This window comes from Anopheles aquasalis, chromosome 3 (assembly GCF_943734665.1).
Source record: "Anopheles aquasalis chromosome 3, idAnoAquaMG_Q_19, whole genome shotgun sequence".
Lineage (NCBI taxonomy): Eukaryota > Metazoa > Arthropoda > Insecta > Diptera > Culicidae > Anopheles > Anopheles aquasalis.
This window is the reverse complement of record NC_064878.1, coordinates 9,695,001-9,720,910: the sequence shown is the minus strand read 5'-3', so window position 1 is coordinate 9,720,910 and position 25,910 is coordinate 9,695,001. Positions and strand designations below refer to the sequence as shown.

Genomic DNA, 25,910 nt, shown 5'->3' with positions numbered 1-25,910 from the left:
AACGTAACTTGTTTGCATTTGTTTGCCATCATACAATCGCAGTCGATTGTATCATCAAGCTGAAATGAGCTGAATTGAAAGGGAAAAGAAATGAACATATCCGGTTGAATGAGAAGCAGAAGCATCAATGCTGTCACTTGATCGGTTAAAAAAAACATGAACAGCCTACATTGCGCAATGTTCTATCACAATTTCTTAAAGCCACGTGTTATCAAAGTATGCTTTGCTGTCAATTTGCTTTTTATTGCTTAGCTTTTGCCTGATTCTCCAGCAACATAGACAAATCCAGATGCACGAAGGGCACTATCCACTTTTGCTGCGGTTTGGCCGCATCACATCGCTCCGTGAGCAACGCGACGTTTGTCGCCGCATTGAGAGAAAGGCAGAGAGTGGCATTTCCTGCAAACTGTATCTGCTGGCTGTCCACCAGGTAATTCCAGGCCTGATTGCCACGGCTTTTGTGGCACCGGATAACAGCCAGATGGGGTCCATCGACGCAATTTTGATAGCTGTTCAGCTCCTGGTAATAGTTGTGCGTCCAGAATTGACTCTTTTCGAGATGATCACAAGGTGCCATGCCGAAAAAGTTGTCCGTCATTCGATACGTCAGACAGGACCCGTTACCCAGTGCTCCATTGTGAACCTCACCCCGGAACGCTCCCGGTACCATCGGATTATGCATTTCCGGGAAGGCATTCTCGAGGTAGTACCGGAACGGTTGACAACCGGCCTTCTGACGGATGGCTTTGCGATGCTCCACGGAACCAAACTCTTCCTCCGAGTAGTGCGGTATGCCGTAGATATCGTAGATGATACCCTTGTACTCATCCATCCACACTTCCGCCAGCCGCATCGTATTCGCACGCACCACATCTTTGGTCTCATGGAACAGATATGGATGGCTAGTCTTTTGGATGTGCCCAACACGAGAGCACGGCACGGTCACCATTTTACCACCGCACATCCAGCTCTTCATCGATAGTTCAATGTTTTCGATGCCGTAAATATCAAAACCCTCGTCGTACCAACCGAGCTTCTCGAAGAACGTACGATTGATGGTGTATAGTCCACCGGCCATCGCTGGCGTGTCGAACGGGACCATCTTGTTTTCATACTTTTTCTTCATGGACCAGCGGCCCCACCAGCCAAAGTTGAGATCCCAATCGTACGCTCCGATGAAAATCGGTGCCCTATCGTCCTTGTACTTCATGTTGTGCTCGTCGATCCAATCGATCGTTGGTAACGCAATGGTGGTCCAACTTTGCGCCACCACATCGAGCAGCGCCTCCAGCCAGCCTGGGGAATTTGCACCAACAACAACGATATAAGTAATGAGAGAATTAATGAAATATTGATTGGTAAATCTCACCAACAGTGACTTCTACATGCGCATCGAGGAAGGTGATAAGATCAGTGGTCGTGTTTTGTGCCCCAAACATCCTTGCCCGTATCAATCCTAATCGCTTCGGAGCACGCATAATGCGAACTTTCTCGTAGCGCGCAAAGTATTCCTGTAGCTGTGTCTTAAGATGTGCTAAATGAGGGAGAAAGATCAATCAGAACATGGTCGCCGAACACCTGCTAGTCCACTCACGCAAATAGCTATAGTCATCCACAAGTACAATTTCGTGAATGAGATTGGCTGGTGAACGATCGAGAATCGAGTGCACGGTGCGCACCAGCACAGACCATGCCTCGTTGTAGAACACGATCACGATCGAAGTCGGTGGTAGGTTGGCAGGATATCGTCCCGGCTCTCGACACCAGCGGTCACGAATTTCTGGCAGTCTCCGGCGGACTGACATCAGATCCGAAAAGTACTTATTCAAACCTTGGTTACGTATACCATCTTGCACCAGGATGTCCACGACGGAATCGTTCAGTTCCTTCTCCACCGGACGGCCCATATCTCCCGGTGGGACCGGATATCGTGGATCAAGCCCTATCGTAGTGTACACGAACTTGAAAAGCGTCGTCCCAGCCGGGGTTGTTATGATCGGTTCATCCGTATCCGGAACAGCCGCTGGAACTTCTCGTACTGGAAGCTGTTTGAACAGCATAACATGTCCACGGCCACTATTGAACACCTCGTTGATGAATATATAGATTATCACCATAAAAAGGCTCACGATTATCACTAAGCGGTATCCGGAGCGCATGGTGAGTCGAGAGTCGAGCTACTATCTCTAACTCGCATTTAATGTAGGCGGGTTGCGATCTCCTACGGCGCGAAGCCAATTCACTACTGTTCATTGGAAGACGTGACAACCGGAGTCGTACACGAGGCACATCTCTATTCATTGCAACTGGAGAAGAGTTGTTAGCACAGATGAGCATTACCATGAAGGGAGTGTAGTGGTATTGTCAGCACAGCTGCTGTCGTTAACGAGGCTCTTTCGTTCAACAACAACAACACTATGGCTCAGTCTGAACTCAATCGAAGCTCAATAGCATTCTTTTATCGCTCATATCGTTCAGGTTTTTAATTATTTTTTTTCCCAAAAAAATGTCTCGCGCGGAGTATCAAACAATAAGTTCACCGTCTATCAGGTATTGAAAACGGAAATGTTACCAATGTGGAAACAACAATCGCCACACAAAAAAAAACAGCATAAAAGTTCTCGCATCAGTAGTAGTGGCGTCGTGGTCGTGGCTGCAAGCGTGCAACCAATTTTCTTATCAGATCGAGCGCTATCGAGGTTGTCAGCTATCAAACCCCGGCACTCCGGGAGTCCAGTCTGTATTCTGACACAGTTTGAAGTTGTTGAGAGACCTCGCTTATCGGTGCTTCAGTATGCAAAATGCAGGTTTATCCACCCTTGCAAGAAATTTACATGTTGGCTGATTTTTCATGGAAACCTTCTGCGTAATAATTTTTGTATCTTATATAATTTTTTTCTTCGATTTAGTTTTTGTTTTTTATTTTTCGTTACTATGCTTTTAACATTTTTCAAAAATACCTCATAGCATAGTAAAGAAGAATAAAACCAAAGCTATTGGTATATAAAACACACATTTTTAGGTTGCAGTTTTTGGGGGAAGAGGAGGAAAAAACAGTCAAAATTGTAAATTTCTTGCACGGGATGGATAAACTTTTTTTGCATACTGTATAGGCAGGCGTATCGCGTGCGACGTTGCTGCAATTGTTGTGTATGGGATAAACTTTATTTGATCTTTCGTGATCGTCCTTTGGGTTTTAGAATTCAAGGTAGAATATTCCGTGATCGTGCTTTCGCGTTGATAGCTCGGGGGACAGCGCACGTTAGAGAATTTTACAAATTCGGCCTTGAGGGGAAAATCTGCTACTTTCGTTCTGCAAATCAAACTTAACGCTTTCAACACTTTAATCATAAACCCTTCCTAGCTTCTTCAAACTTAACTCAATTTCAAATTCAAAATATTTATTAAACATAACAGCACTAAGGATTAGATAGTTTTGTCACTGCAGATGACACTAATTGGCGCACATTGTGTGCTGTAAACCATTGGCACACCAAGGGTACAAGAAACGCTTGAATGTAAATGTGCTTTTGATACTTTTTTAAAGTAAAATCCGAATTTATTTTTACAAAAGAAGCATTTACCGTAACATATGTCAGTCAGTTTGAGAATTGAAACATCGATAACGAGTTGTTTTACAACTTTCAGCGTCCGGATCGACCCGATCGAGGTCGTAAGCTCGTAAATCCCCGACGGAAAACGTGTGCTGCACGATTGTTGTCTTATCGCTGGCGCGATAACCGGCACACTACCCGGACGGTGATAGCTTTACGGATTAATTAATAGGCGTCCAAGAGGGGGAACGACGCACTCGTTGATGGATGCTCGCAGCTGCAAGAATCACTGGCTTCGTTCGTTCATGCCACGTCAAACTTTCGCTTGGAATGGCGTCAGATCATAACGGATATAGTTGAGGGTCCAACGCTGAGCAGAACGCTTATCGTCACACTGTTCCATCGTGAGTGTCACGTTCGTGAGAAGATTCAGCGCTAGACACTGCTGATGCTTAACACTCTGGATCTGTCCCGTGTGCTCCAGTACACGCCAGGCTTGGTTACCGCGCGATCGATGGCATACAAACACTCCCAGAGCGCTCCCAGTAAAATCGATACAATGCTGATAACTGTTCAACTCCTCGTAGTAGTTGTGGGTCCAGAATTGGTTCCGTTGCTTGCCATCACACGGTGCCATTCCTAGGAAAGCATCGGAAGGCCTATACTCGAGACAGCTGGCCGCTCCTAGCACGACACTGTGCACCTCTCCGCGGAATGCTCCGACAACACCGGGATTGCGCATCTCGGGGAACGCATTCTCGATGTAATAACGGAAATCACGACACCCGGAACGCTGTCGAATCCTCTTTCGGTTTTCGACGGAACCGAATTCCTCCTCCAGGTAGTGCGGAATACCGTGGATGTCGAAGATCACGTGCTTGTACTCATCCATCCACACCTCGGCTAAACGGATCGAGTTTGCACGCACCACGTCCTTCTTTTCGCTTTGAAGATATGGATGGCCAGTCTTTTGGATGTGGCCAACACGAGAGCACGGCACGGTCACCATTTTACCACCGCACATCCAGCTCTTCATCGATAGTTCAATGTTTTCGATGCCGTAAATATCAAAACCCTCGTCGTACCAACCGAGCTTCTCGAAGAACGTACGATTGATGGTGTATAGTCCACCGGCCATCGCTGGCGTGTCGAACGGGACCATCTTGTTTTCATACTTTTTCTTCATGGACCAGCGGCCCCACCAGCCAAAGTTGAGATCCCAATCGTACGCTCCGATGAAAATCGGTGCCCTATCGTCCTTGTACTTCATGTTGTGCTCGTCGATCCAATCGATCGTTGGTAACGCAATGGTGGTCCAACTTTGCGCCACCACATCGAGCAGCGCCTCCAGCCAGCCTGGGGAATTTGCACCAACAACAACGATATAAGTAATGAGAGAATTAATGAAATATTCATTGGTAAATCTCACCTACAGTGACTTCTACATGCGCATCGAGGAAAGTGATAAGATCAGTGGTCGTGTTTTGTGCCCCAAACATCCTTGCCCGTATCAATCCTAATCGCTTCGGAGCACGCATAATGCGAACTTTCTCGTAGCGCGCAAAGTATTCCTGTAGCTGTGTCTTAAGATGTGCTAAATGAGGGAGAAAGATCAATCAGAACATGGTCGCCGAACACCTGCTAGTCCACTCACGCAAATAGCTATAGTCATCCACAAGTACAATTTCGTGAATGAGATTGGCTGGTGAACGATCGAGAATCGAGTGCACGGTGCGCACCAGCACAGACCATGCCTCGTTGTAGAACACGATCACGATCGAAGTCGGTGGTAGGTTGGCAGGATATCGTCCCGGCTCTCGACACCAGCGGTCACGAATTTCTGGCAGTCTCCGGCGGACTGACATCAGATCCGAAAAGTACGTATTCAAACCTTGCGTACGTATACCATCTTGCACCAGGATGTCCACAACGGAATCCTTCAGTTCCTTCTCCACCGGACGGCCCATATCTCCCGGTGGGACCGGATATCGTGGATCAAGCCCTATCGTAGTGTACACGAAATTGGAAAGCGTCGTCCCAGCCGAGGTTGTTATGATCGGTTCATCCGTATCCGGAACAGCCGCTGGAACTTCTCGTACTGGAAGCTGTTTGAACAGCATAACATGTCCACGACCACCATTGAACACCTCGCTGATGAATATATAGATTATCACCATAAAAAGGCTCACGATTATCACTAAGCGGTATCCGGAGCGCATGGTGAGTCAAGGTACTATCCTTAATTCTAAAATATATGTTATAGACGTGTCGTGACCTCCGGCGAAAAAGTTCAAACTCAATACTGATCGTTGGAAGAAGAGAAAACGGCGATCGTACACGATCTCACATCTCTATTCAATGCCGTTGTTAGCACAAATGGGCTTTACCATGAAGGGAGTGTAGTGGTATTGTCAGCACAGCTACTGTCGTTAATGAGGTTCTTTAAACAGATTTCTGTCAACAACAACCGCACTCTGGCTCAGTCTGAACTCAATCGAAACTCGAAAGCATTCTTTCTTTTCCATTTTCGTTAATCCAAAATTGTTACCAATGTGGAAACAAGCATCGAACCACACGAAAAGCAGCACAACAGTTCTCGCAACAGTGGTAGTGGCATCGTGGTCGTGATTGCAAGCGTGCAACTAATTTTCTTATCAGATCGAGCGCTATCGAGATTGGCAGCGTTCAAACCCCGATGAGTGCATATTCTGACACTGATTGAAGTTGTAGAGAAACCGTTCGTTATCGGTGCAGGCGTATCGCATGCTGCGTTGCTGCACTAATTGATAACCCGCTCTTTCTGTCACTGCAGATGACACTAATTGGATGACATTGTGTGCTGCAAACCATTAATACGCCAAGGAGACAAAGTTCTCACGTAAGAAATGCTTAAATCTTAAGTGCTTTTACTGTTTTGTGAAGGTAAACACGATTTTATTTTTACATAAGATGCATTTCCCACGAAAAATGTCACTCAGTTTGAGAATTGAAACATCGATAACGAGTTGTTTTACAACTTTCAGCGTCCGGGTAGAGCTTGGAACGGCGTGAAATCATAATGGGTATAGTTGAGGGTCCAACGTTGAGCAGCACGCTTATCGTCACACTGTTCCATCGTGAGTGTCACGTTCGTGAGAAGATTCAGCGCTAGACACTTCCGATGCTTCATGTTCCGTATCTGTCCCGTGTGCTCCAGTACATGCCAGCCCTGACTACCGCGCGATCGATGGCATACAAACACTCCCAGAGCGCGGCCACTAAAATCGATGCAATACCGATAACTGTTCAACTCCTCGTAGTAGTTGTGGGTCCAGAATTGGTTCCGTTGCTTCCCATCACACGGTGCCATTCCTAGGAAACCATCGGAAGCCCTAAACTCGAGACAGCTGGCCGCTCCTAGCACGACACTGTGCACCTCTCCGCGGAATGCTCCGATGACTTTGGGGTTGCGCATCTCGGGGAACGCATTCTCGATGTAATAACGGAAATTACGACACCCGGCACGCTCTCGAATCCTCTTTCGGTTTTCGATGGAACCGAATTCCTCCTCCAGATAGTGCGGAATACCGTAGATGTCGTAGATGATACCCTTGTATTCATCCATCCACACCTCGGCTAAACGGATCGAGTTCGCACGTATCACGTCCTTCTTTTCGCTTTGCAGATATGGATGGCTAGTCTTTGCGATGTGCCCAATACGAGAGCACGGCACGGTCACCATTTTACCACCGCACATCCAACTCTTCATCGATAGTTCAATGTTTTCGATGCCGTAAATATCAAAACCCTCGTCGTACCAACCGAGCTTCTCGAAGAATGTTCGATTGATCGTGAACAGTCCACCGGCCATCGCTGGAGTGTCGAACGGGACCATCTTGTTTTGGTACTTTTTCTTCATTTCCTGACGGCGCCACCAAACAAAATTAAGATCCCAATCGTACGCTCCGATGAGAGTCGGTGCCCTATCGTCCTTGTACTTCATGTTGTGCTCGTCGATCCAATCGATCGTTGGTAACGCAATGGTGGTCCAACTTTGCGCCACCACATCGAGCAGCGCCTCCAGCCAGCCTGGGGAATGTGCACCAACAACAACGATATAAGTAATGAGAGAATTAATGAAATATTGATTGGTAAATCTCACCAACAGTGACTTCTACATGCGCATCGAGGAAGGTGATAAGATCAGCAGTCGTGTTTTGTGCCCCAAACATCCGTGCCCGCATCAATCCTAATCGCTTCGGTGCACGCATAATGCGAACCTTTTCGTAGCGCGCAAAGTACTCCTGTAGCTGTGTCTTAAGATGTGCTAAATGAGGGAGAAAGATCAATCAGAACATGGTCGCCGAACACCTGCTAGTCCACTCACGCAAATAGCTATAGTCATCCACAAGAACAATTTCGTGAATGAGATTGGCTGGCGTACGATCGAGAATCGAGTGCACGGAGCGCACCAGCACAGACCATACCTCGTTGTAGAACACGATCACGATCGAAGTCGGTGGTAGGTTGGCAGGATATCGTCCCAGCTCTCGACACCAGCGGTCACGAATTTCTGGCAGTCTCCGGCGGACTGACATCAGATCCGAAAAGTACGTATTCAAACCTTGCGTACGTATACCATCTTGCACCAGGATGTCCACAACGGAATCCTTCAGTTCCTTCTCCACCGGACGGCCCATATCTCCCGGTGGGACCGGATATCGTGGATCAAGCCCTATCGTAGTGTACACGAAATTGGAAAGCGTCGTCCCAGCCGAGGTTGTTATGATCGGTTCATCCGTATCCGGAACAGCCGCTGGAACTTCTCGTACTGGAAGCTGTTTGAACAGCATAACATGTCCACGACCACCATTGAACACCTCGCTGATGAATATATAGATTATCACCATAAAAAGGCTCACGATTATCACTAAGCGGTATCCGGAGCGCATGGTGAGTCAAGGTACTATCCTTAATTCTAAAATATATGTTATAGACGTGTCGTGACCTCCGCCGAAAAAGTTCAAACTCAATACTGATCATTGGAAGACGTGTAACCGGCGATCGTACACGATCTCACATCTCTATTCAATGCCGTTGTTAGCACAGATGGGCATTACCATGAAGGGAGTGTAGTGGTATTGTCAGCACAGCTACTGTCGTTAATGAGGTTCTTTAAACAGATGCAGCAGCCCAAACCTGCCTTCACCACCGGCCTTCCCCTGTTTTTGGTCGCTGCCGTGATTTGCCTCGGTACGGAAAGGCGTTGTAACAATCCGCCACCAAATATGCATCGCGCCAACAGCGCCCGCCGCTTAACAATTGAAGATGGTGATCGATGACGACCCAGCAACAGTTCATGCCAACTCAGCCTAACTACGACCCGAAAGCGGCCAGTCGTTCGCGTAAGTATAGCAATTGTCGCAAGAAGTTGTTGACCGCATAAACGAACCGCTGAGTCGATACTTATCGACTAATTATCCGACGGAACCAATAAGCGTGCATCAATGGTGCATCAGGCAAGGGTTGACGTCAACTGGCCGAGTCAGCTCACCCAACGCGGCAGGAACAGGAGGTGGAGAGGAAACGGGAGGTAGGGACGCGATCGCTGACTTTACGGAACGTTAGGTAAAGGAAAAGTTTATAAATACGAGTGATTTCAATAAACTCGTCTCTTGTGACTTACATCTTAACGAAGTAGCATCGATTCTCCCTTTCGTTACCGCGCGATCCAACCGTGAATCGGGCCTCTGGCCATTCACGCGGAACATCCGAAAAATTGTATTAGTGTTCCGCAGACCCCAGCTTCTCATACTGGGTCGCCGCGAAAAGTTGACAGCGTAAGTAATTTAGGAAAATCCGGGGCCAAATCTGCCGTGGCCCTCGCACAGATTTCTGTCAACAACAACCGCACTCTGGCACTGTCTGAACTCAATCGAAACTCGAAAGCATTCTTTCTTTTCCATTTTCGTTTATCCAAAAATGATACCAATGTGGAAACAAGCATCGAACCACACGAAAAGCAGCACAACAGTTCTCGCAACAGTGGTAGTGGCATCGTGGTCGTGATTGCAAGCGTGCAACCAATTTTCTTATCAGATCGAGCGCTATCGAGATTGGCAGCGTTCAAACCCCGATGAGTGCATATTCTGACACTGATAGAAGTTGTACAGAGACAGTTCCTTATCGGTGCAGGCGTATCGCGTGCTGCGTTGCTGCTCTGATTGATAACTCACTCTTTCTGTCACTGCAGATGACACTAATTGGCGCACACTGTGTCCTTCAAAGGTTTAATACGCCAAGGAGACAAAGTTCTCACGTAAGAAATGCTTAAATCTTAAGTACTTTTACTGTTTTGTTAAGGTAAACACGGATTTATTTCTACATAAGATGCATTTCCCACGAAAGATGTCACTCAGTTTGAGAATTGAAACATCGATAACGAGTTGCTTTACAACTTTCAGCGTCCGGAACGACCCGATCGAGGTCGTAAGCTCGTAAATCCCCGACGGAAAACGTGTGCTGCACGATTGTTGTCTTATCGCTGGCGCGATAACCGGCACACTACCCGGACGGAGATAGCTTTACGGATTAATTAATAGGCGTCCAAGAGGGGGAACGACGCACTCGTTGATGGATGCTCGCAGCTGCAAGAATCACTAACTTCGTTCGTTCATGCCACGTCAAACTTTCGCTTGGAATGGCGTCAGATCATAACGGATATAGTTGAGGGTCCAACGTTGAGCAGCACGCTTATCGTCACACTGTTCCATCGTGAGTGTCACGTTCGTGAGAAGATTCAGCGCTAGACACTGCTGATGCTTAACACTCTGGATCTGTCCCGTGTGCTCCAGTACACGCCAGGCTTGGTTACCGCGCGATCGATGGCATCCAAACACTCCCAGAGCGCTCCCAGTAAAATCGATACAATGCCGATAACTGTTCAACTCCTCGTAGTAGTTGTGGGTCCAGAATTGGTTCCGTTGCTTGCCATTACACGGTGCCATTCCTAGGAAACCATCGGAAGCCCTAAACTCGAGACAGCTGGCCGCTCCTAGCACGACACTGTGCACCTCTCCGCGGAATGCTCCGACAACACCAGGGTTGCGCATCTCGGGGAACGCATTCTCGATGTAATAACGGAAACTACGACACCCGGCACGCTCTCGAATCCTCTTGCGGCTTTCGACGGAACCGAATTCCTCCTCCAGGTAGTGCGGAATACCGTGGATGTCGAAGATCACGTGCTTGTACTCATCCATCCACACCTCGGCTAAACGGATCGAGTTCGCACGCACCACGTCCTTCTTTTCGTTCCGCAGATACGGATGGCCAGCCTTTTGGATGTGGGCCACACGGGAACAGGGCACGGTCACCATTTTACCACCGCACATCCAGCTCTTCATCGATAGTTCAATGTTTTCGATGCCGTAAATATCAAAACCTTCATCGTACCAACCGAGCTTCTCGAAGAATGTTCGATTGATCGTGAACAGTCCACCGGCCATCGCTGGAGTGTCGAACGGGACCATCTTGTTTTCATACTTTTTCTTCATGGACCAGCGGCCCCACCAGCCAAAGTTGAGATCCCAATCGTAAGCACCGATGTATGAGATTGATTTGTTCGCCACCAGCGCCATACTCTTCTCATCGATCCAATCAATCGTCGGAATGGCGATTGTGGTGTCGTTCCGTGCCACCACATCGAGCAGCGCCTCCAGCCAACCTGTTCCCCGGTACACCCGGTAAGCGAACAAACGAACTCATAAGCACCTCCGTCGAGCCTTTTGCGACATCGCCACCCCGGACACTCACCTACCGTACACTCGACGTGTGCATCAAGGAACGTAATCACCTCGGAGGTTGTATTCTGCGCCCCAAATATCCTTGCCCTTATCAACCCCAAGCGTGTCGGGGCACGAATGACGCGCACTTTGCCGTACGGCCGCAGATACTCATCCAGTTGCGCTTTTAGGTTTGCTGTACGGCGGGACGCGGATAGTCGGATTACGCAATGAGCGGACACCCTCTTCTCTGGCGGAGCTGTGGCCTACTTACGCAGCGTGGAACAATCATCGACTAGCACAATCTCACGCACCAGATCGGCCGGTGAGCGATCGAGCACGGAATGGATCGTCCGTAGCACCACCGACCACGCTTCGTTGTAGAACACGATCACGATCGAGGTCGGTGGAAGGTGGGCCAGAAAGCGGCCCGGCTCTCGGCACCACGGATCTCGAATTTCCGGCAATCGACGACGGAGTGACATCAGATCGGAGGAGTACTGATTGAAGCCCTGCTTCGCCATACCCTCGGCAACCATCGTGGCGATCGCACTGTCGGTGAGATTCACTTGAACCGGCTGGCCCATATCACCCGGTGGCACTGGGAACCGACGGTCCAATCCGATCGTTGTGTACGTGAACTGAAATCCTTTCGCTACCTCATCACCATCACCAGTTGATCGGAGAGCGGAAAGAAGCTTCTGTCCTTGCTGTTGCAACTCTTCATTATCGCGGAAGATCCTGGTAGGAAGTGACACCGTGACGCTGACATCGTACGAATACACAAGAAACAGACTGGCCAGCGAAACGGTCACCGTCACCAGAGCGCACAGGACGCAGAGGCGTCGCGATGGAGCGCAGCCACCGGGCGAACGATCGCGCATCACTAACCACCCAGCACCAGACGTTCGGCGCTGTCAATGCAAGACTGTCAACGACGGCGACTGGCTATCGGGAAGGAGGCTTACTGGAACGTCGATAACGTCACCGATAGCGTGCACTTCAAACGAACTGGCGCCCGACAGATTGTCCGATAATGCGGGGCCGCCCCTCGCGAGCGATAAACTTGCGCCCGATGCCCGACACCACACGTCAGTGACCTTCGTTACCTCGCTCCCACCCCAAACCAACCGTACGATGCTGTATATGGAAAATGAAGTAATAAAAAAACGCTCTCCGCATGTTTGTTGCTTTCTTGGTCATCCCATTGTTTATTACAACAGTCCGCTGCGACACGATGCACTGTTTGTACAACTGCTCTCTGCTCTGCTCTGCTCACTAACTGTTGCTAAAGTCTAACGCCGGGTAGTGCCATCTTTGAGATTCCTGTGCCTTGTCGCAACTATCGATACGTAGCTGCTTCGTGCTCGGTTCAACCGCAAGACACTTGGCCTCATGCTTGCAGTGTTCGAACTGATGGGTGGTACCATTGTAGCGCCATTCCTGGTTACCGCGCGCTTTATGACACGGAAACACCCATAAAGCGCTGCCACTGTAGTCTAGACAGCGGTTCTGGTTACTCAGCTCACCGAACAGATTATGCACCCAGTGTTGTCTCGCTTCACCAACCTGGCACGGTTCCATCGTGGGCACACCCGACGGTTGCGCCATGAGACAGTGCTTCGAAAGTGCCTCATTCTCGAACGGTCCATGGCCCGGGCGTTTGTCAAGGGCTGGCGCTAGCTCGGGGAACACGGTGTTCAGATACCAGCGGAAACTTTTACAGTGAAGTGCCTCCCGGAGGCGCTTACGCTCGGTCACGTCCCCGAAGTCACCGCGGTACTGGGGGCCACCGAACAAATCGTAGAGGACGGCGGCGTACTGGTCGAGCCATACTTCGGCCACACGCACCGAGTTCGTCCGAGCGACGTCCTTCTTCAGTCCCTGGTGTGAGGCAGAAAAGAGCGACAAAAAAGGGTCATTAACGGGGGGCTAAGGTGTTTACTTTTATTTTTTATAAATTTACGGATAAAATTCAAAGTCGTTGACCATTGTAGCATAAAAAGTACTGGACCGATCGATTTGAAATTTTGAACACATAATCTGTAACCGATTTGCCAGGTAGCACCGTCGAGTTTTCATAAAAATTGTTGATACTTTTTCCTAAATAAATATGGAAAACTATTTTTTATTTTTGGTAGAATAGTGAAAAGCACCACTTTTTTAACTTCAAAAATCTGCCAAAAATCGTAAAATAGGAAATTCAACAAAAAATCTGCGGGGCTACGTAGATAAACTTATAATTTATCAAAAGAATATTGATTTGTATTTTTCTGATGACCCATCAAGCAGCAACGATGGGAACCGTTTTTTGGGTCGAATCAAAAGACTTGCTTTTAAGCGACGAACTCGATTCTCGACAAATCCGTCACGATCATAGTGTGCCTAAACAGTGCAGTAGCATAAACAAATCTTAATCGAGCCATTTGCATCTTTGAACACTTACTAATTACTATTTATGGCTACCGAAAAAAGTACATTTTTGCTGACAGGTAATGCAGATTCTTAAATTTGATGCCATGGATGGAATTTTTGACAAATTTTCCTCACCATACAAGCAAATTTTCTTGAAAAGTTGTAGTTCAATATAACATTCAGGTTGTAAAAAATCAGTTGATTTGGTTTCATCACAAACAATCTTCAAAAATTAGCCTTTTGCTGACCTGAATACTAACACTAAACACAAAAAATACTCACATTAAGGTACGGATGGCCAGTCTTCTGTATGTGCGCCACACGGGAACAGGGCACGGTCAATATCTGTCCCCCGCACATCCACGCTTTCAGCGACAGCTCAATATTCTCGCCCCCATACACATCCAGCTGCGGATCGTACCAACCGAGCCACTCGAAAAGCTTCCGGTGGATCGTAAACAACCCACCGGCCATGACCGGTGTGCTGAACGGTTCCAGCTTATTCTCCGGTTTGTTCACTCGATCCCACCGGCCACGCCACTGAAAATCAAGCCCCCAACCCATCGCCCCATAGTACACCGGTGCCTTGTTGCTGACCAGCGCCAGATTCTTCTCATCGATCCAATCGATCGTGGGCAGTGCGATCGTACGGTGGGGTTCCCGTGCTACCGGATCAAGCTGTGCCTCGAGCCACCCAACCATACACTCGCAGTGCGCATCGAGAAAGGTTAGAAACTCGGAGGTCGCATTCTGGGCACCGAGTAACCGGGCACGGATCAGACCGAGTCGCTGCGGGGCACGCAGTATCCGGACCAGCGGATAACCGGCAAAGTATTCCTCCAGCTGGGTCCGTAGATGTGCTACACTAGCGGGTCATTAGAAAGTCGGTTTTAGTAGAAGAGAACATCGATGAGTTGATAAAGAAAGCAGCAGCCGAGATCACGCTCTTCTTCAAACTTACCCAAATTGGAATAATCATCCACCAGGATGATCTCTTCGATCAGCGCGCTCGGTGTACGATCCAGGATCGAGTGCACGGTACGAACCAGTACCGACCACGCTTCATTGTAGAACACGATCACGATCGATGCCTTCGGTAGGCTGGCCTGTAAACGTCCCTCCTCCTTACACCACGCATCACGCAGATCCGGCAGACGGCGATGCACCGGAATCAAATCACTCACGTACTGATTCAACCCTTGGTGCTTGTAGCCCTCGTCGACCAGTTTCGAAACGTCTTCCGTTACATTATCGGGCAGTGTCACCGCACCGCCCATATCACCCGGTAGCTTCGCATTCCCCTCATCAAACGGGGACGCTGTGTAGTGCGTATCGTATGGGAACACCTTGAACTGGGGTATCACTAGCTCCTGGCCGCGCTGCTGCTGCTGCTGTTGCTGCTGCTGTATACGCTCCTCACGCTGATGTGCAATCCGGAACTCCTCCAGGGTAGCCAGACGGTCCGATAGTTGGGCGTGGTAGAGGTAGAGTGCGAGCAGACAACAGAACACAATCACAGCCCAGCAAAGGTCCCGTCTGGCTGAGAGCAGCTTGAGCTTTAATCGTTCAAACAAAGCACACTTTAGTTTCAGTGCGTTGGAGTCAAGTGTGGTTGGAGTGACGCTACTTACCCCGTACATGATGACCGTACGGCTACTATTCCAATACTGACTATCGAATGCTCCGCTGTTCGATGCAATGTCGTAACGTTGCGGTACGGTGCGGTGTGCTCCGTTATCTATAGCATTCTTGTTATCGGTATCGACGAGTGGCACAATTGACGTGGATAAGAAGCTGGTCCCCCGTTACTTCCCCCCAAAACCAAACAGGTCTCTACTGATTATGATTAGCGTGCGTATGGATGTTGTGGCGGTTAGAAAGTGGGGGGCTTGGGACCGTCACCATTTGCTGATGGTGTTTGTAGTAAGACCATCAATGGAGCTGCAGTGTATGGGGCCATAGATGCAGCTCCTTTTTGTTTTTTTTTTTTTTGCAAACAGTCTGAATGGACGGCCAGTATGCTTCAAGCGGAATTACTGATAAGAGGCAACAATTGTACAGCATCTCTGTGGATCTACAATTCAAATACATATCTCTCAATGACTGGTAAACAGCTTCACGTGTTAGTAGGCTGGCGTCAAGAGCACAGCCTACCACGATAAAGTGAACAAGTGTGCCGGAACGATGACAGCACGCGAACGGGCGTGCGATCTAGTATCCGGGTTTTAAATGGCGTCAGGAGCCGAGAGCGATTGGCAGCATTAACGGCCCGTAAGTATCGTTATGTGAGAAGGAGCATTCGATTCGGTTTGAATTAGTGTCGCGATTTAGCTCCCTTTAAAACAATTAGACAATATTCCCATGGTGAAAGTTGAGCTATTGGACTTGATTTGATATTTTGCATGATTTACTTTTCTTTAAATGTTTATCCATGTTTGACATCTACCAACAGAGCACTAGGAGAAAATACATTCCTTCATTCGACATTCGATTGCTTATGTTAATTTAAAGGGTTAATCACACTAACTTGTACTGTCGTGCTGCTTCGCTTAGGATGTGGCTAGCGCTCTTTAATTTAATGTTTATAACATTCTTTTCTTCAAGTGTACAATGTTGTACAAAGATAAAATTTGAGTAAATTACAAATAAACTGCTCATTAAAGCCAGTAAAACGGTAATTTAAAATTACAAAATCACAGATTGTCGGGTTGATAATTGTAAAACTGCCACCGCTGGCTTGGTGCTTTCGAATCACAGAGCTCAAGCAGCAACTCATTGCCATTCCACTGCAAACAACGATCGTACGTGAGCTTCTTAAGCTGGCGCGTATCCGGCGACCAGCTCCACCGCTGATTGCCACCCAACCCATGGCACCGCACCACGCTCAGCTGCTCACCATCGTAATCCAGACAGTGATCTTCGCGTGTCACCTCACCCTTGGCCGTCAGGTACCAGTGCTGATGGCCACCGTAACCATGACATCGGACCACACTCAGCAAGCTCGGGCAATCGAGACAAAGGGGACTAGAATCCTTACAATCATCAGCGAATCGGATTTCTCCCCGTGCAACCGCCCGGCTAGGATCGAACTGTTCCGGGAACACGGTCTCCATGTACCAACGGAACGGTTTACAACCGAGCCGTTTACGTAGCTCACGCCTTGAGGAGACGTCCCCGAACTGACCACGTTTCGCGCGGCCACCGAACGATTCGTAAAAGTAGTCCGCATACGCATCCATCCACACTTCGGCCACTCGGATCGAGTTACGCCGTACCGAGGCGTACCCTCCGCGCACCTGGTTTAGGTACGGATGGCCACGCTTCTGAATGTGGGCGACTCGAGAGCAGGCGACGATCTGCATCCTACCACCGCACATCCACGCCTTGAAGGAAAGCTCCATATTTTCACCACCGTAAATCTGCATTCCCTCATCGTACCAACCGAGCCGCTCGAAGAATGATCGATGGATGGTAAACAACCCACCGGCCATCGTCGGTGTATCGTATGGTGCCGCTGGATGCGACGATTGCTGCACGATACGATCCGCCCGGACACCCCACTGAAAATTCAATCCCCAATCAAAGGAACCATAGTAACGGACCGAGTTCTGTGCGTTCAGTGAGAGTGTGTCCTCGTGGATCCAATCGATGGCCGGAATAGCGATCATCGTTTCGTTCTGGGCCACGTGTGCAATCAGTGCTTCCAACCAACCTGTTCCGTAAAGAGGTCAACGTTAGAGGGTTCTCTGTTCCGGTAAATAGTCCTACAGAGCACTTACCTTCGATCACCTCACAGTGAGCATCGAGAAATGTGATAATCCCCGACCGGGCGGACTTTGCACCGAGGAGTCGCGCACGAATCAATCCAAGCCGCGTCGGAGCACGTATGAGACGAACTTTCGGAAGATTGGCTATGTACTGCTCTAGCGACTGGTGCAGATGCTCCATCGTCGAGCTATCATCGACGAGCAGTATCTCTTCGATCAACTCACTCGGTGTACGATCAAGAACGGAGTGCACGGTCCTTAGCAGCACAGACCAAGCTTCATTGTAGAACACAATCACAATCGATGAAGCTGGCAGTGTGGTCGGACCAATGTTTTGGCTTCGTCGCGCCTGTTCCTCCGCCCTACACCAAGGATCACGCACGTCCGGAAGCCGTCGGTGCAGTGGAATCATATCCGAAACGTACTGGTTCAGTCCTTGCTCCTGCCAGCCACGCTGAACCAGCGCGAGTACAGTTGGTGACAAATTATCTGGCAATACCACCGGACGGCCCATATCTCCCGGTGGGACCGGATATCGTGGATCAAGCCCTATCGTAGTGTACGCGAACTTGAAAAGCGTCATCCCAGCCAGGGAAGTTATGATCGGTTCATCCGTATCGGATTCAACCGGTGCAACTTTTCGTTCTGGTAGCTGTTTGAACAGCATAACATGTCCACGGCCACCATTGAACACTTCGTTGATGAATATATAAATTAACACCAAAAACAGGCTCACATATTTCACTAAGCGGTATCTGGAGTGCATGGTGAGTCAAGAGTCGAGCTACTATCTCTAATGCTAAAATATATGTTATAGACGTGTCGTGACCTCCGCCGAAAAAGTTCAAACTCAATACTGATCGTTGGAAGAAGTGAAAACGGCGATCGTACACGTTCTCACATCTCTATTCAATGCTGGTGTTAGGACAGATGGGCATTACCATGAAGGGAGTGTATTGGTATTGTCAGCACAACTACTGTCGTTAATGAGGTTCTTTAAACAGATTTCTGTCAACAACAACCGCACTCTGGCTCTGTCTGAACTCAATCGAAACTCGAAAGCATTCTTTCTTTTCCATTTTCGTTTATCCAAAATTGTTACCAATGTGGAAACACATTGATAACTCACTCTTTCTGTCACTGCAGATGACACTAATTGGATCACATTGTGTTCTGCAAACCTTTAATACGCCAAGGAGACAAAGTTCTCACGTAAGAAATGCTTAAATCTTAAGTGCTTTTACTGTTTTGTGAAGGTAAACACGGATTTATTTCTACATAACATGCATTTCCCACGAAAGATGTCACTCAGTTTGAGAATTGAAACATCGATAACGAGTTGTTTTACAACTTTCAGCGTCCGGAACGACCCGATCGAGGTCATAAGCTCGTAAATCCCCGACGGAAAACGTGTGCTGCACGATTGTTGTCTTATCGCGGGCGTGATAACCGGCACACTATCAACGGAGATAGCTTTTCGGATTAATTAATAGGCGTCCAAGAGAGGGAACGACGTACTCGTTGTTGGGGGCTCGCAGCTTCGAGAATCACTGCCCGCGCAGCAAATCACCCCGTTTTTTTTATTGAAAAAGCCCGAAAAATTTACCCAACGTTTTATAAAAGATATCTTTTGAAGACAATTGTGAAATTCACCATGGAAAGATTATACAGGAACGAAAATCATGTGTTCCAGCATGATGGAGCGATCTTGAAGGAGCAATTTTGGTTCAAAACAGGTGCAGGGACAATTTAACCACATTTGTAGAGAAGAATGAATGACCGCCCAATTCACCAGATCTTAACCCACTGGATATTATCGTTTGTTTATACAATTATTGAACCTAAACGAGCAAAAATTGTATAATTTTATTTAGTTTGAAGCAACGATTCCAAAAAAATAAGGGGAGGGGGAAATGTCTATGAAAGTCGTCCATGCCACGTGTGTTGGACTTTATAGACAATTGAAGACCGTAAAAAAGTGTGGGAGGGGGGTAATTCCGACACATATTTTGTAATTGATTAGTAAAAGTTTCTCTTTAAAAAAACACTCTGAATATAGAAAATGGTGCACCAGTTAAGAAAATATAAATGATTGAATTTGTATGAGAATATATTGGACACGGTGTAAATGTTTATTCATGTTTGACACCTGCCAATAGGGTAGTAGATGAAAATACATTACTTATTTCGACATTTGTTTACTTATATTATTTTGAAGGGTTCCTCTAACTATAGCTATAACTTGTACGGTGGTGCAGCTTTACTTAGGATGCGGCTACAAACTTTTTATCAAACGGGGCGAGTTTCTATCGCGTTTCGATTAAAATTATTCGAAACAAATGGAAACAATTGAAAACGGGATACAAGTTAAATTGAATGTTTATAACATTATTTTCTTGTAGTGTATAATATTTTACAAAGATAACATTTGAGGCAAATAAAAACAAACTGTAAATGGCAATTTATGTTGGAAAACACGCGCAGATGCGTGAAAGCTGAAGCCTTACTGTTCTTTGTGTTTGGTGCAGCGTGACTACCTTTAAATAAAATACCTGCTCCGTGAGATCTCTTCCAGAGGCGCACATACGCCAGTAAACGTAACGAAAACGAACTTGAATACGAAGCATAACGACTGGTTTAGCACCATTTTTATCGCTTATCTTTACAACCATCCGTCCAGTGATAAGCTGTCATGATAGACCCGATAATATTCGGTTTCCAACAGGTCGTGCTAGGCACTGATGGCCATTTCGTGCTCAAAACTCAAACTCCTGCAGCCAAATCACAGATTGTCGCGTTGATAATTGAAAAACTGCCACCGCTGGCTTGGTGCTCTCGAATCACAGGGCTCAAGCAGCAACTCATTGCCATTCCACTGCAAACAACGATCGTACGTGAGCTTCTTAAGCTGGCGCGTATCCGGCGACCAGCTCCACCGCTGATTGCCACCCAACCCATGACAGCGCACCACGCTCAGCTGCTCACCATCGTAATCCAGACAGTGATCTTCGCGTGTCACCTCACCCTTGGCCGTCAGGTACCAGTGCTGATGGCCACCGTAACCATGACATCGGACCACACTCAGCAAGCTCGGCCAATCGAGACAAAGGGGACTAGAATCCTTACAATCATCAGCGAATCGGATTTCTCCCCGTGCAACCGCCCGGCTAGGATCGAACTGTTCCGGGAACACGGTCTCCATGTACCAACGGAACGGTTTACAACCGAGCCGTTTACGTAGCTCACGCCTTGAGGAGACGTCCCCGAACTGACCACGTTTCGCGCGGCCACCGAACGATTCGTAAAAGTAGTCCGCATACGCATCCATCCATACTTCGGCCACTCGGATCGAGTTACGCCGTACCGAGGCGTACCCTCCGCGCACCTGGTTTAGGTACGGATGGCCACGCTTCTGGATGTGGGCGACTCGAGAGCAGGCCACGATCTGCATCCTACCACCGCACATCCACGCCTTGAAGGAAAGCTCCATATTTTCACCACCGTAAATCTGCATTCCCTCATCGTACCAACCGAGCCGCTCGAAGAATGATCGATGGATGGTAAACAACCCACCGGCCATCGTCGGTGTATCGTATGGTGCCGCTGGATGCGACGATTGCTGCACGATACGATCCGCCCGGACACCCCACTGAAAATTCAATCCCCAATCAAAGGAACCATAGTAACGGACCGAGTTCTGTGCGTTCAGTGCGAGTGTGTCCTCGTGGATCCAATCGATGGCCGGAATGGCGATCATCGTTTCGTTCTGGGCCACGTGTGCAATCAGTGCTTCCAACCAACCTGTTCCGTAAAGAGGTCAACGTTAGAGGGTTCTCTGTTCCGGTAAATAGTCCTACAGAGCACTTACCTTCGATCACCTCACAGTGAGCATCGAGAAATGTGATAATCCCCGACCGGGCGGACTTTGCACCGAGGAGTCGCGCACGAATCAATCCAAGCCGCGTCGGAGCACGTATGAGACGAACTTTCGGAAGATTGGCTATGTACTGCTCTAGCGACTGGTGCAGATGCTCCATCGTCGAGCTATCATCGACGAGCAGTATCTCTTCGATCAACTCACTCGGTGTACGATCAAGAACGGAGTGCACGGTCCTTAGCAGCACAGACCAAGCTTCATTGTAGAACACAATCACAATCGATGAAGCTGGCAGTGTGGTCGGACCAATGTTTTGGCTTCGTCGCGCCTGTTCCTCCGCCCTACACCAAGGATCACGCACGTCCGGAAGCCGTCGGTGCAGTGGAATCATATCCGAAACGTACTGGTTCAGTCCTTGCTCCTGCCAGCCACGCTGAACCAGCGCGAGTACAGTTGGTGACAAATTATCTGGCAATACCACCGGACGGCCCATATCACCCGGCCTTCCATCGGGATCGGCGGTCACATTGCTGTAGCGTGCAAGCCAGGGTGGAATCGTTAATAATTCACCAGCACGGGAGTTTCTTTCAAGCAGCGAAATCCAGAACGTAACACCAAGCAGCGAAACAACAAACAGGAAAAACAAATGCTTAGCCGTCAGCAGAGCCATACTGTGTCGGGTGTCCACTGGAGCTCGGTATGTGACCCTTCCACTAGCATTGCCGCAGTGTGACTGCGCATCGGCGTGATAAGCGCTGGTGAGGGGCCGCCGCACCGAGGGTGGAATACCTTTTAATGAGCTACGAACTCGCGTGGCGAAATCGACGGAAGCGGTGGAAATTGATCGATGCCGTTGAGGGGGACTCGGTGGTGGTGGTGGTGATGGTGGTGATGGTGGTTAGCGAATGATAAATAGGTCGAACACGAGACTTCGTGTGCGTGGTAGCCACAGACAGTACTGCGGTATGCGAAGCTAGAACCGACATGAGACATGATATCACCGCCACCACAGTTGTAGAATGGGTAGAGAGATAAGAAAGAACAGTAGTTGTAGGTGTGCTAAAGGTGTGGGGGGGGGGGGGGGGGGTGGTGCGTTGTTGTACAAACCCCAACTCCGGGCTGATAGCATGGGGTTCTGTAGTATGATAAGAGGGCAGCTTTGCCGGTACGCTACGGAATTCGAGAATGTTGACGTGGTCTACGACGTCATTTGCGACGTACTCACCTTACTAATCGCGCGGTTTGCTCAGTTTCGTCTGAATGAAATTGACGCGTAAAATTCCGATTTTATTAAATTTTATTTCTCCTGAATATATATATTCATATATAATATTTTGCTTTTGTGTTTTTTGGCTTGAGTTTCAATTCAACACATACATCGAGTAAAAATCGGGAGTCAAAGTGTCACGGGATCTTTGCTTTTTTTTTTTTTTGGGTTCCATCAAGGATCAAAGTTGATGTGCTTTAGAATGGTCCTGGTATCTGCTCTCTTTAGCCCTGCTGTGGGCTGCTCAGTGGCTGTTCGGTGTGTGTTCCGTTAAGGTCATGGGATGGATTAAGGGGAGCTGATATTAAGAAGGGACAAACGTGTATCACAGGTATGCTCACCGGGAAGGACTCGGCAGTCGGGATGAGGTCAGATAAGGAGGGGATTAACAACAACCAAGAACACACCAAATTACAAACACACTGTCACTGTCTCGTTTTCACGCTCACATACATACAGACACTCATAAATAGAATAGAGTAGAGCCCTCCCCTTGCAGGAGCGTAGTAGATGAACATAAATCTCCTGCTCGCCTTGATCTCCTTGATCTCCTGAATCGCTGATGCGCGCTACACTTGGTCTAGGTATCGACGAAACCCTGTTCTGTTTCAGTTCTGCCCTCGGGTGCTCCGAGCGTAACGAACGATTGCACGGAAAGGAAAGCGAAATAGTAGCACACACAATAATAATACACACTAACAATAATCGATTGGCCTCCAGAGTCCCGTTTGCTAGTTTTGTAGTCTATCGGCCACCATGACAGATGGTTGTAAGATCTCCAGCTCCAGCAACCGACCGACTTACGCTACTACGACTACTACGACTGCTTCCCCCATCGTAAGCGCCTGTCAGTGTCACGGTATGGTCATCCTGTTCCTGTTGGCTTCTTAGCGGTTTAGTGCGAGTTCAGTCCTGCTCGAAGATTGTTTTTGATCATTTTGTGGTGATCACCGGTTCAGCTATGCTGCACACATGCTCTTTCCTATCTGCGAGCGACTTGTTTTAAGTAACGATTGACTATCTGCCATAATAAGTATTAACCTGTGATCACGCGTTTAAGAGCGTGCATGGGATCCAAAGGGACCCCGGAAGGGGGGGGTGGGGGAGTTTCGTGCATAAAAACACCTTTTGACTAGTAAGTTCACGTGTGTGTGTTTGGTTTAACGATTTTGTTTTTTTAATTACGAATGGATGAATTTTTGGCAAAAAACCGGTAACACTTTGCTACTAAGTACGGGAGTACCAGTGATTGAAATCCTGACTTTGATTAACTGCCATCGAAGGCCCGATTCTGGCCCCGATCGATTCGTAGATTGGAACGAGGTTTGAAAACGTTTGACCACATCGACCTTGCGAAGTGGTTGACTGGCTAGCTGGCTGGTTGGCCAGAAGCACAGCTCACAGTGCTACTGCCTTTTTCGGCTCGCCCCGGAAGGAGCTAAAGGGAGAACGGGATAATACTGCTAAATACTTTTGTTTGTAATTGAACTTCCAGCATCGTCCGGGGATTTTGATTCCGAGCTGGGACGACGCGGTGTGCTAGCATCAGTCTGCTCTATAACACCCTTCATGCGGCTCCATTCTTAAGTGATACTTGGTATACCTGAGAGAGTGAGAGATATCGCGCAGTACACCGTGAGGAGTAGTTTTTATTTCCGGATCAGAACATGTGTGATCTGCTCCGAGATTCCGCTCTGCTTCCGCTCTACAAACGGGCAAACAGTAACATGCTAGATGTCTCATCAACAATTGAAATATATTTGAACACGAGTTTTGTTTGGTTTGATGGAAGTGACGCGCACACTCTTCCTTCCCATCATGATGTAGGTAATAAATCGCGCCATTCGATAAGTGATTAACGTGTAAATGTATAAGTCACACTACGTGTGTTTACTGAAAATTACGGTTTATGAAGTGAACCGCAAACCGGCCATCTAGTAGTCCGAGAACCGTTTTCGGTTGTCAAAAAAAAAAAAAACATGACTGAGAGTATGGCGTCCGATCTAGTCATCGCCTAGAAGCTTTTGCCAATCTCGAGCAGCTTCTTGCGCCGACTGTCACGCCGCTTGTGCCGGCTTTCGGCCTTCTCCCGCAGCTGCCGGCGTTCGATCGACGGACAGATCGCGTCCGGTGAGCTGTCCACCTTCTTCAGCACGATCCGGAACGTGAACGTGTGCTTCGGTGAGGCACTGGCGGCCCGTCTCGGTGACGGTGGCTCAAATTCGCTCCCGCTCGATGTGTCAAGATAGCAGGAAGACAATCGGCCACCGGATGATGCCGCCAAGGCCGCTGCCGCCTGAACTGCCGATGGAACCGCTGGTAGTGGCCGCGGTTCAAAGATGGCCGCACAGCGCTTGTCGGTGCAGAGGAAGCGTGGATTCGATTCATTGGATGATTTGCGCGGTGGCAACGGAAAGTGTTGCTTCCCATCGATCGACGAGTAAGGACTGCGCTGCTGCTGCTGCTGCTGCTGCTGCTGCTGTTGATGGTAATGCTGATGATGTTGGTGATGGTGATGGTAGTGCTGCGGTGGTGTCGTCTCGAAGATCGAATCGTAGCTATCACGCGAACTAAAGTTCGAGGAAGTCTGATTGGAGAGCGGCGACTTGGCACGATGTGGAGCCGAGTGGTGCGTCTTCATGCCACTTCCCGTAGCCCCTAGACCGGCCGTTCCACCGACCACACTACCCGTAACACCACCGGGAGGTCCCGAGGAGCGACCAAGTGAATCACGGCAGCGTCCCGGTTCCGAAATTTGCTTCCTCGTAGGTGCTCGCGTCCCCGATATGACCGAGAACGCAGACCGTGGGCTAGTTGACCGGGGATGCGCTGGCAGATGATAGCTATCCGCTAGATCAAAGTGCGTCTCCAACGATGACTTCCGCCCCTCGGGATAAGTCGTCCTTTGGAACGTCTCCGCATCGACCAGCTCGATCGACGACTTGCGGATATCGAACGGTGACAGCGCTTTCTCACCGCGCTGTGAATTATCGAGCTCCACGAGCTCAAAGCTCGAGTTCTGATCCTCATAACTCGTCGACTGATACCGCGAAATGTCAAAACTCGTATCCATCGACGAATGTCGATCCCCCGAAACACTCGAACCCGGCATCCGATCGGTTGTATCGATCATCTCGAAACTATCACCCCCGGAATCCAACCGGCTATGGTGTGTCCCCTCGTGATCCGTATCGCTCAGACTGCGCAGATTCTCCAGAAACGGTGATCGCGGTGGATCGAACGAAGCCCTCCTCGACGGTGGCTCGA

At 48.6% G+C, this 25,910-nt stretch overlaps 8 protein-coding genes across 8 annotated transcripts in view; all 8 read right to left on the bottom strand.

Annotated features, from left to right (window-relative positions):
- Positions 1–241: 241 nt before the first annotated feature.
- LOC126578777 (putative polypeptide N-acetylgalactosaminyltransferase 9) lies at positions 242–2,211 on the bottom strand. The gene is made up of 3 exons (XM_050241676.1): positions 1,595–2,211; positions 1,370–1,534; positions 242–1,296 (listed from the first exon to the last, which is right to left on the bottom strand). The coding sequence occupies exons 1-3, from the start codon at positions 2,157–2,159 to the stop codon at positions 242–244; spliced, it is 1,785 nt and encodes a 594-aa protein (XP_050097633.1). The 5' UTR covers positions 2,160–2,211.
- A 1,387-nt stretch (positions 2,212–3,598) lies between these two features.
- On the bottom strand, positions 3,599–5,773 carry LOC126578781 (putative polypeptide N-acetylgalactosaminyltransferase 9). Its single transcript, XM_050241679.1, has 3 exons — positions 5,209–5,773; positions 4,984–5,148; positions 3,599–4,910 (listed from the first exon to the last, which is right to left on the bottom strand). The coding sequence occupies exons 1-3, from the start codon at positions 5,771–5,773 to the stop codon at positions 3,868–3,870; spliced, it is 1,773 nt and encodes a 590-aa protein (XP_050097636.1). The 3' UTR covers positions 3,599–3,867.
- Positions 5,774–6,369: 596 nt separating this feature from the next.
- Positions 6,370–8,769, bottom strand: LOC126578778 (putative polypeptide N-acetylgalactosaminyltransferase 9). Its single transcript, XM_050241677.1, has 3 exons — positions 7,921–8,769; positions 7,696–7,860; positions 6,370–7,622 (listed from the first exon to the last, which is right to left on the bottom strand). Exons 1-3 carry the CDS (start codon positions 8,483–8,485, stop codon positions 6,574–6,576), a joined length of 1,779 nt encoding a protein of 592 aa, XP_050097634.1. The 5' UTR covers positions 8,486–8,769; the 3' UTR covers positions 6,370–6,573.
- Positions 8,770–9,862: 1,093 nt separating this feature from the next.
- On the bottom strand, positions 9,863–12,232 carry LOC126578776 (putative polypeptide N-acetylgalactosaminyltransferase 9). The gene is made up of 3 exons (XM_050241675.1): positions 11,592–12,232; positions 11,349–11,513; positions 9,863–11,259 (listed from the first exon to the last, which is right to left on the bottom strand). Exons 1-3 carry the CDS (start codon positions 12,199–12,201, stop codon positions 10,217–10,219), a joined length of 1,818 nt encoding a protein of 605 aa, XP_050097632.1. The 5' UTR covers positions 12,202–12,232; the 3' UTR covers positions 9,863–10,216.
- A 281-nt stretch (positions 12,233–12,513) lies between these two features.
- On the bottom strand, positions 12,514–16,165 carry LOC126579228 (putative polypeptide N-acetylgalactosaminyltransferase 9). The gene is made up of 5 exons (XM_050242633.1): positions 16,144–16,165; positions 15,364–15,470; positions 14,694–15,288; positions 14,015–14,592; positions 12,514–13,201 (listed from the first exon to the last, which is right to left on the bottom strand). Exons 1-5 carry the CDS (start codon positions 16,163–16,165, stop codon positions 12,596–12,598), a joined length of 1,908 nt encoding a protein of 635 aa, XP_050098590.1. The 3' UTR covers positions 12,514–12,595.
- Positions 16,166–16,425: 260 nt separating this feature from the next.
- On the bottom strand, positions 16,426–18,082 carry LOC126579226 (putative polypeptide N-acetylgalactosaminyltransferase 9). The gene is made up of 2 exons (XM_050242631.1): positions 17,512–18,082; positions 16,426–17,444 (listed from the first exon to the last, which is right to left on the bottom strand). The coding sequence occupies exons 1-2, from the start codon at positions 18,080–18,082 to the stop codon at positions 16,426–16,428; spliced, it is 1,590 nt and encodes a 529-aa protein (XP_050098588.1).
- Positions 18,083–19,500: 1,418 nt separating this feature from the next.
- On the bottom strand, positions 19,501–22,084 carry LOC126578780 (putative polypeptide N-acetylgalactosaminyltransferase 9). Its single transcript, XM_050241678.1, has 2 exons — positions 21,368–22,084; positions 19,501–21,300 (listed from the first exon to the last, which is right to left on the bottom strand). The coding sequence occupies exons 1-2, from the start codon at positions 22,044–22,046 to the stop codon at positions 20,282–20,284; spliced, it is 1,698 nt and encodes a 565-aa protein (XP_050097635.1). The 5' UTR covers positions 22,047–22,084; the 3' UTR covers positions 19,501–20,281.
- A 706-nt stretch (positions 22,085–22,790) lies between these two features.
- Positions 22,791–25,910, bottom strand: part of LOC126577309 (serine-enriched protein) — a 12,093-nt gene continuing 8,973 nt past the window's right edge. Inside the window, exon 6 of the mRNA XM_050238824.1 lies at positions 22,791–25,910. This exon is cut by the window's right edge and continues 1,927 nt beyond it. Within this exon, the coding sequence (XP_050094781.1) occupies positions 24,658–25,910 (1,253 nt within the window). The 3' untranslated portion in view covers positions 22,791–24,657.

Bases quoted from the DNA above. Each gene is read 5' to 3' on its own strand.
- LOC126579228 (XM_050242633.1), bottom strand. From the start codon at position 16,165: ATGGATAAACATTTAAAGAAAA. The intron at 14,593-14,693 runs GTAAGTTTGAAG...CCGCTAGTGTAG, and splicing joins GGATGATTATTCCAATTTGG to CACATCTACGGACCCAGCTG. The intron at 13,202-14,014 runs GTGAGTATTTTT...GCCTCACACCAG, and splicing joins CTGGCCATCCGTACCTTAAT to GGACTGAAGAAGGACGTCGC.
- LOC126578778 (XM_050241677.1), bottom strand. From the start codon at position 8,485: ATGCGCTCCGGATACCGCTTAGTGATAATCGTGAGCCTTTTTATGGTG. The intron at 7,861-7,920 runs GTGAGTGGACTA...TCCCTCATTTAG, and splicing joins GGATGACTATAGCTATTTGC to CACATCTTAAGACACAGCTA. The intron at 7,623-7,695 runs GTGAGATTTACC...CACATTCCCCAG, and splicing joins GCATGTAGAAGTCACTGTTG to GCTGGCTGGAGGCGCTGCTC.
- LOC126579226 (XM_050242631.1), bottom strand. From the start codon at position 18,082: ATGACGCTTTTCAAGTTCGCGTACACTACGATAGGGCTTGATCCACGA. The intron at 17,445-17,511 runs GTAAGTGCTCTG...TTTACGGAACAG, and splicing joins TCACTGTGAGGTGATCGAAG to GTTGGTTGGAAGCACTGATT.
- LOC126578777 (XM_050241676.1), bottom strand. From the start codon at position 2,159: ATGCGCTCCGGATACCGCTTAGTGATAATCGTGAGCCTTTTTATGGTG. The intron at 1,535-1,594 runs GTGAGTGGACTA...TCCCTCATTTAG, and splicing joins GGATGACTATAGCTATTTGC to CACATCTTAAGACACAGCTA. The intron at 1,297-1,369 runs GTGAGATTTACC...CAAATTCCCCAG, and splicing joins GCATGTAGAAGTCACTGTTG to GCTGGCTGGAGGCGCTGCTC.
- LOC126578781 (XM_050241679.1), bottom strand. From the start codon at position 5,773: ATGCGCTCCGGATACCGCTTAGTGATAATCGTGAGCCTTTTTATGGTG. The intron at 5,149-5,208 runs GTGAGTGGACTA...TCCCTCATTTAG, and splicing joins GGATGACTATAGCTATTTGC to CACATCTTAAGACACAGCTA. The intron at 4,911-4,983 runs GTGAGATTTACC...CAAATTCCCCAG, and splicing joins GCATGTAGAAGTCACTGTAG to GCTGGCTGGAGGCGCTGCTC.
- LOC126578776 (XM_050241675.1), bottom strand. From the start codon at position 12,201: ATGCGCGATCGTTCGCCCGGTGGCTGCGCTCCATCGCGACGCCTCTGC. The intron at 11,514-11,591 runs GTAAGTAGGCCA...CCCGCCGTACAG, and splicing joins CGATGATTGTTCCACGCTGC to CAAACCTAAAAGCGCAACTG. The intron at 11,260-11,348 runs GTGAGTGTCCGG...ACCGGGGAACAG, and splicing joins ACACGTCGAGTGTACGGTAG to GTTGGCTGGAGGCGCTGCTC.
- LOC126578780 (XM_050241678.1), bottom strand. From the start codon at position 22,046: ATGGCTCTGCTGACGGCTAAGCATTTGTTTTTCCTGTTTGTTGTTTCG. The intron at 21,301-21,367 runs GTAAGTGCTCTG...TTTACGGAACAG, and splicing joins TCACTGTGAGGTGATCGAAG to GTTGGTTGGAAGCACTGATT.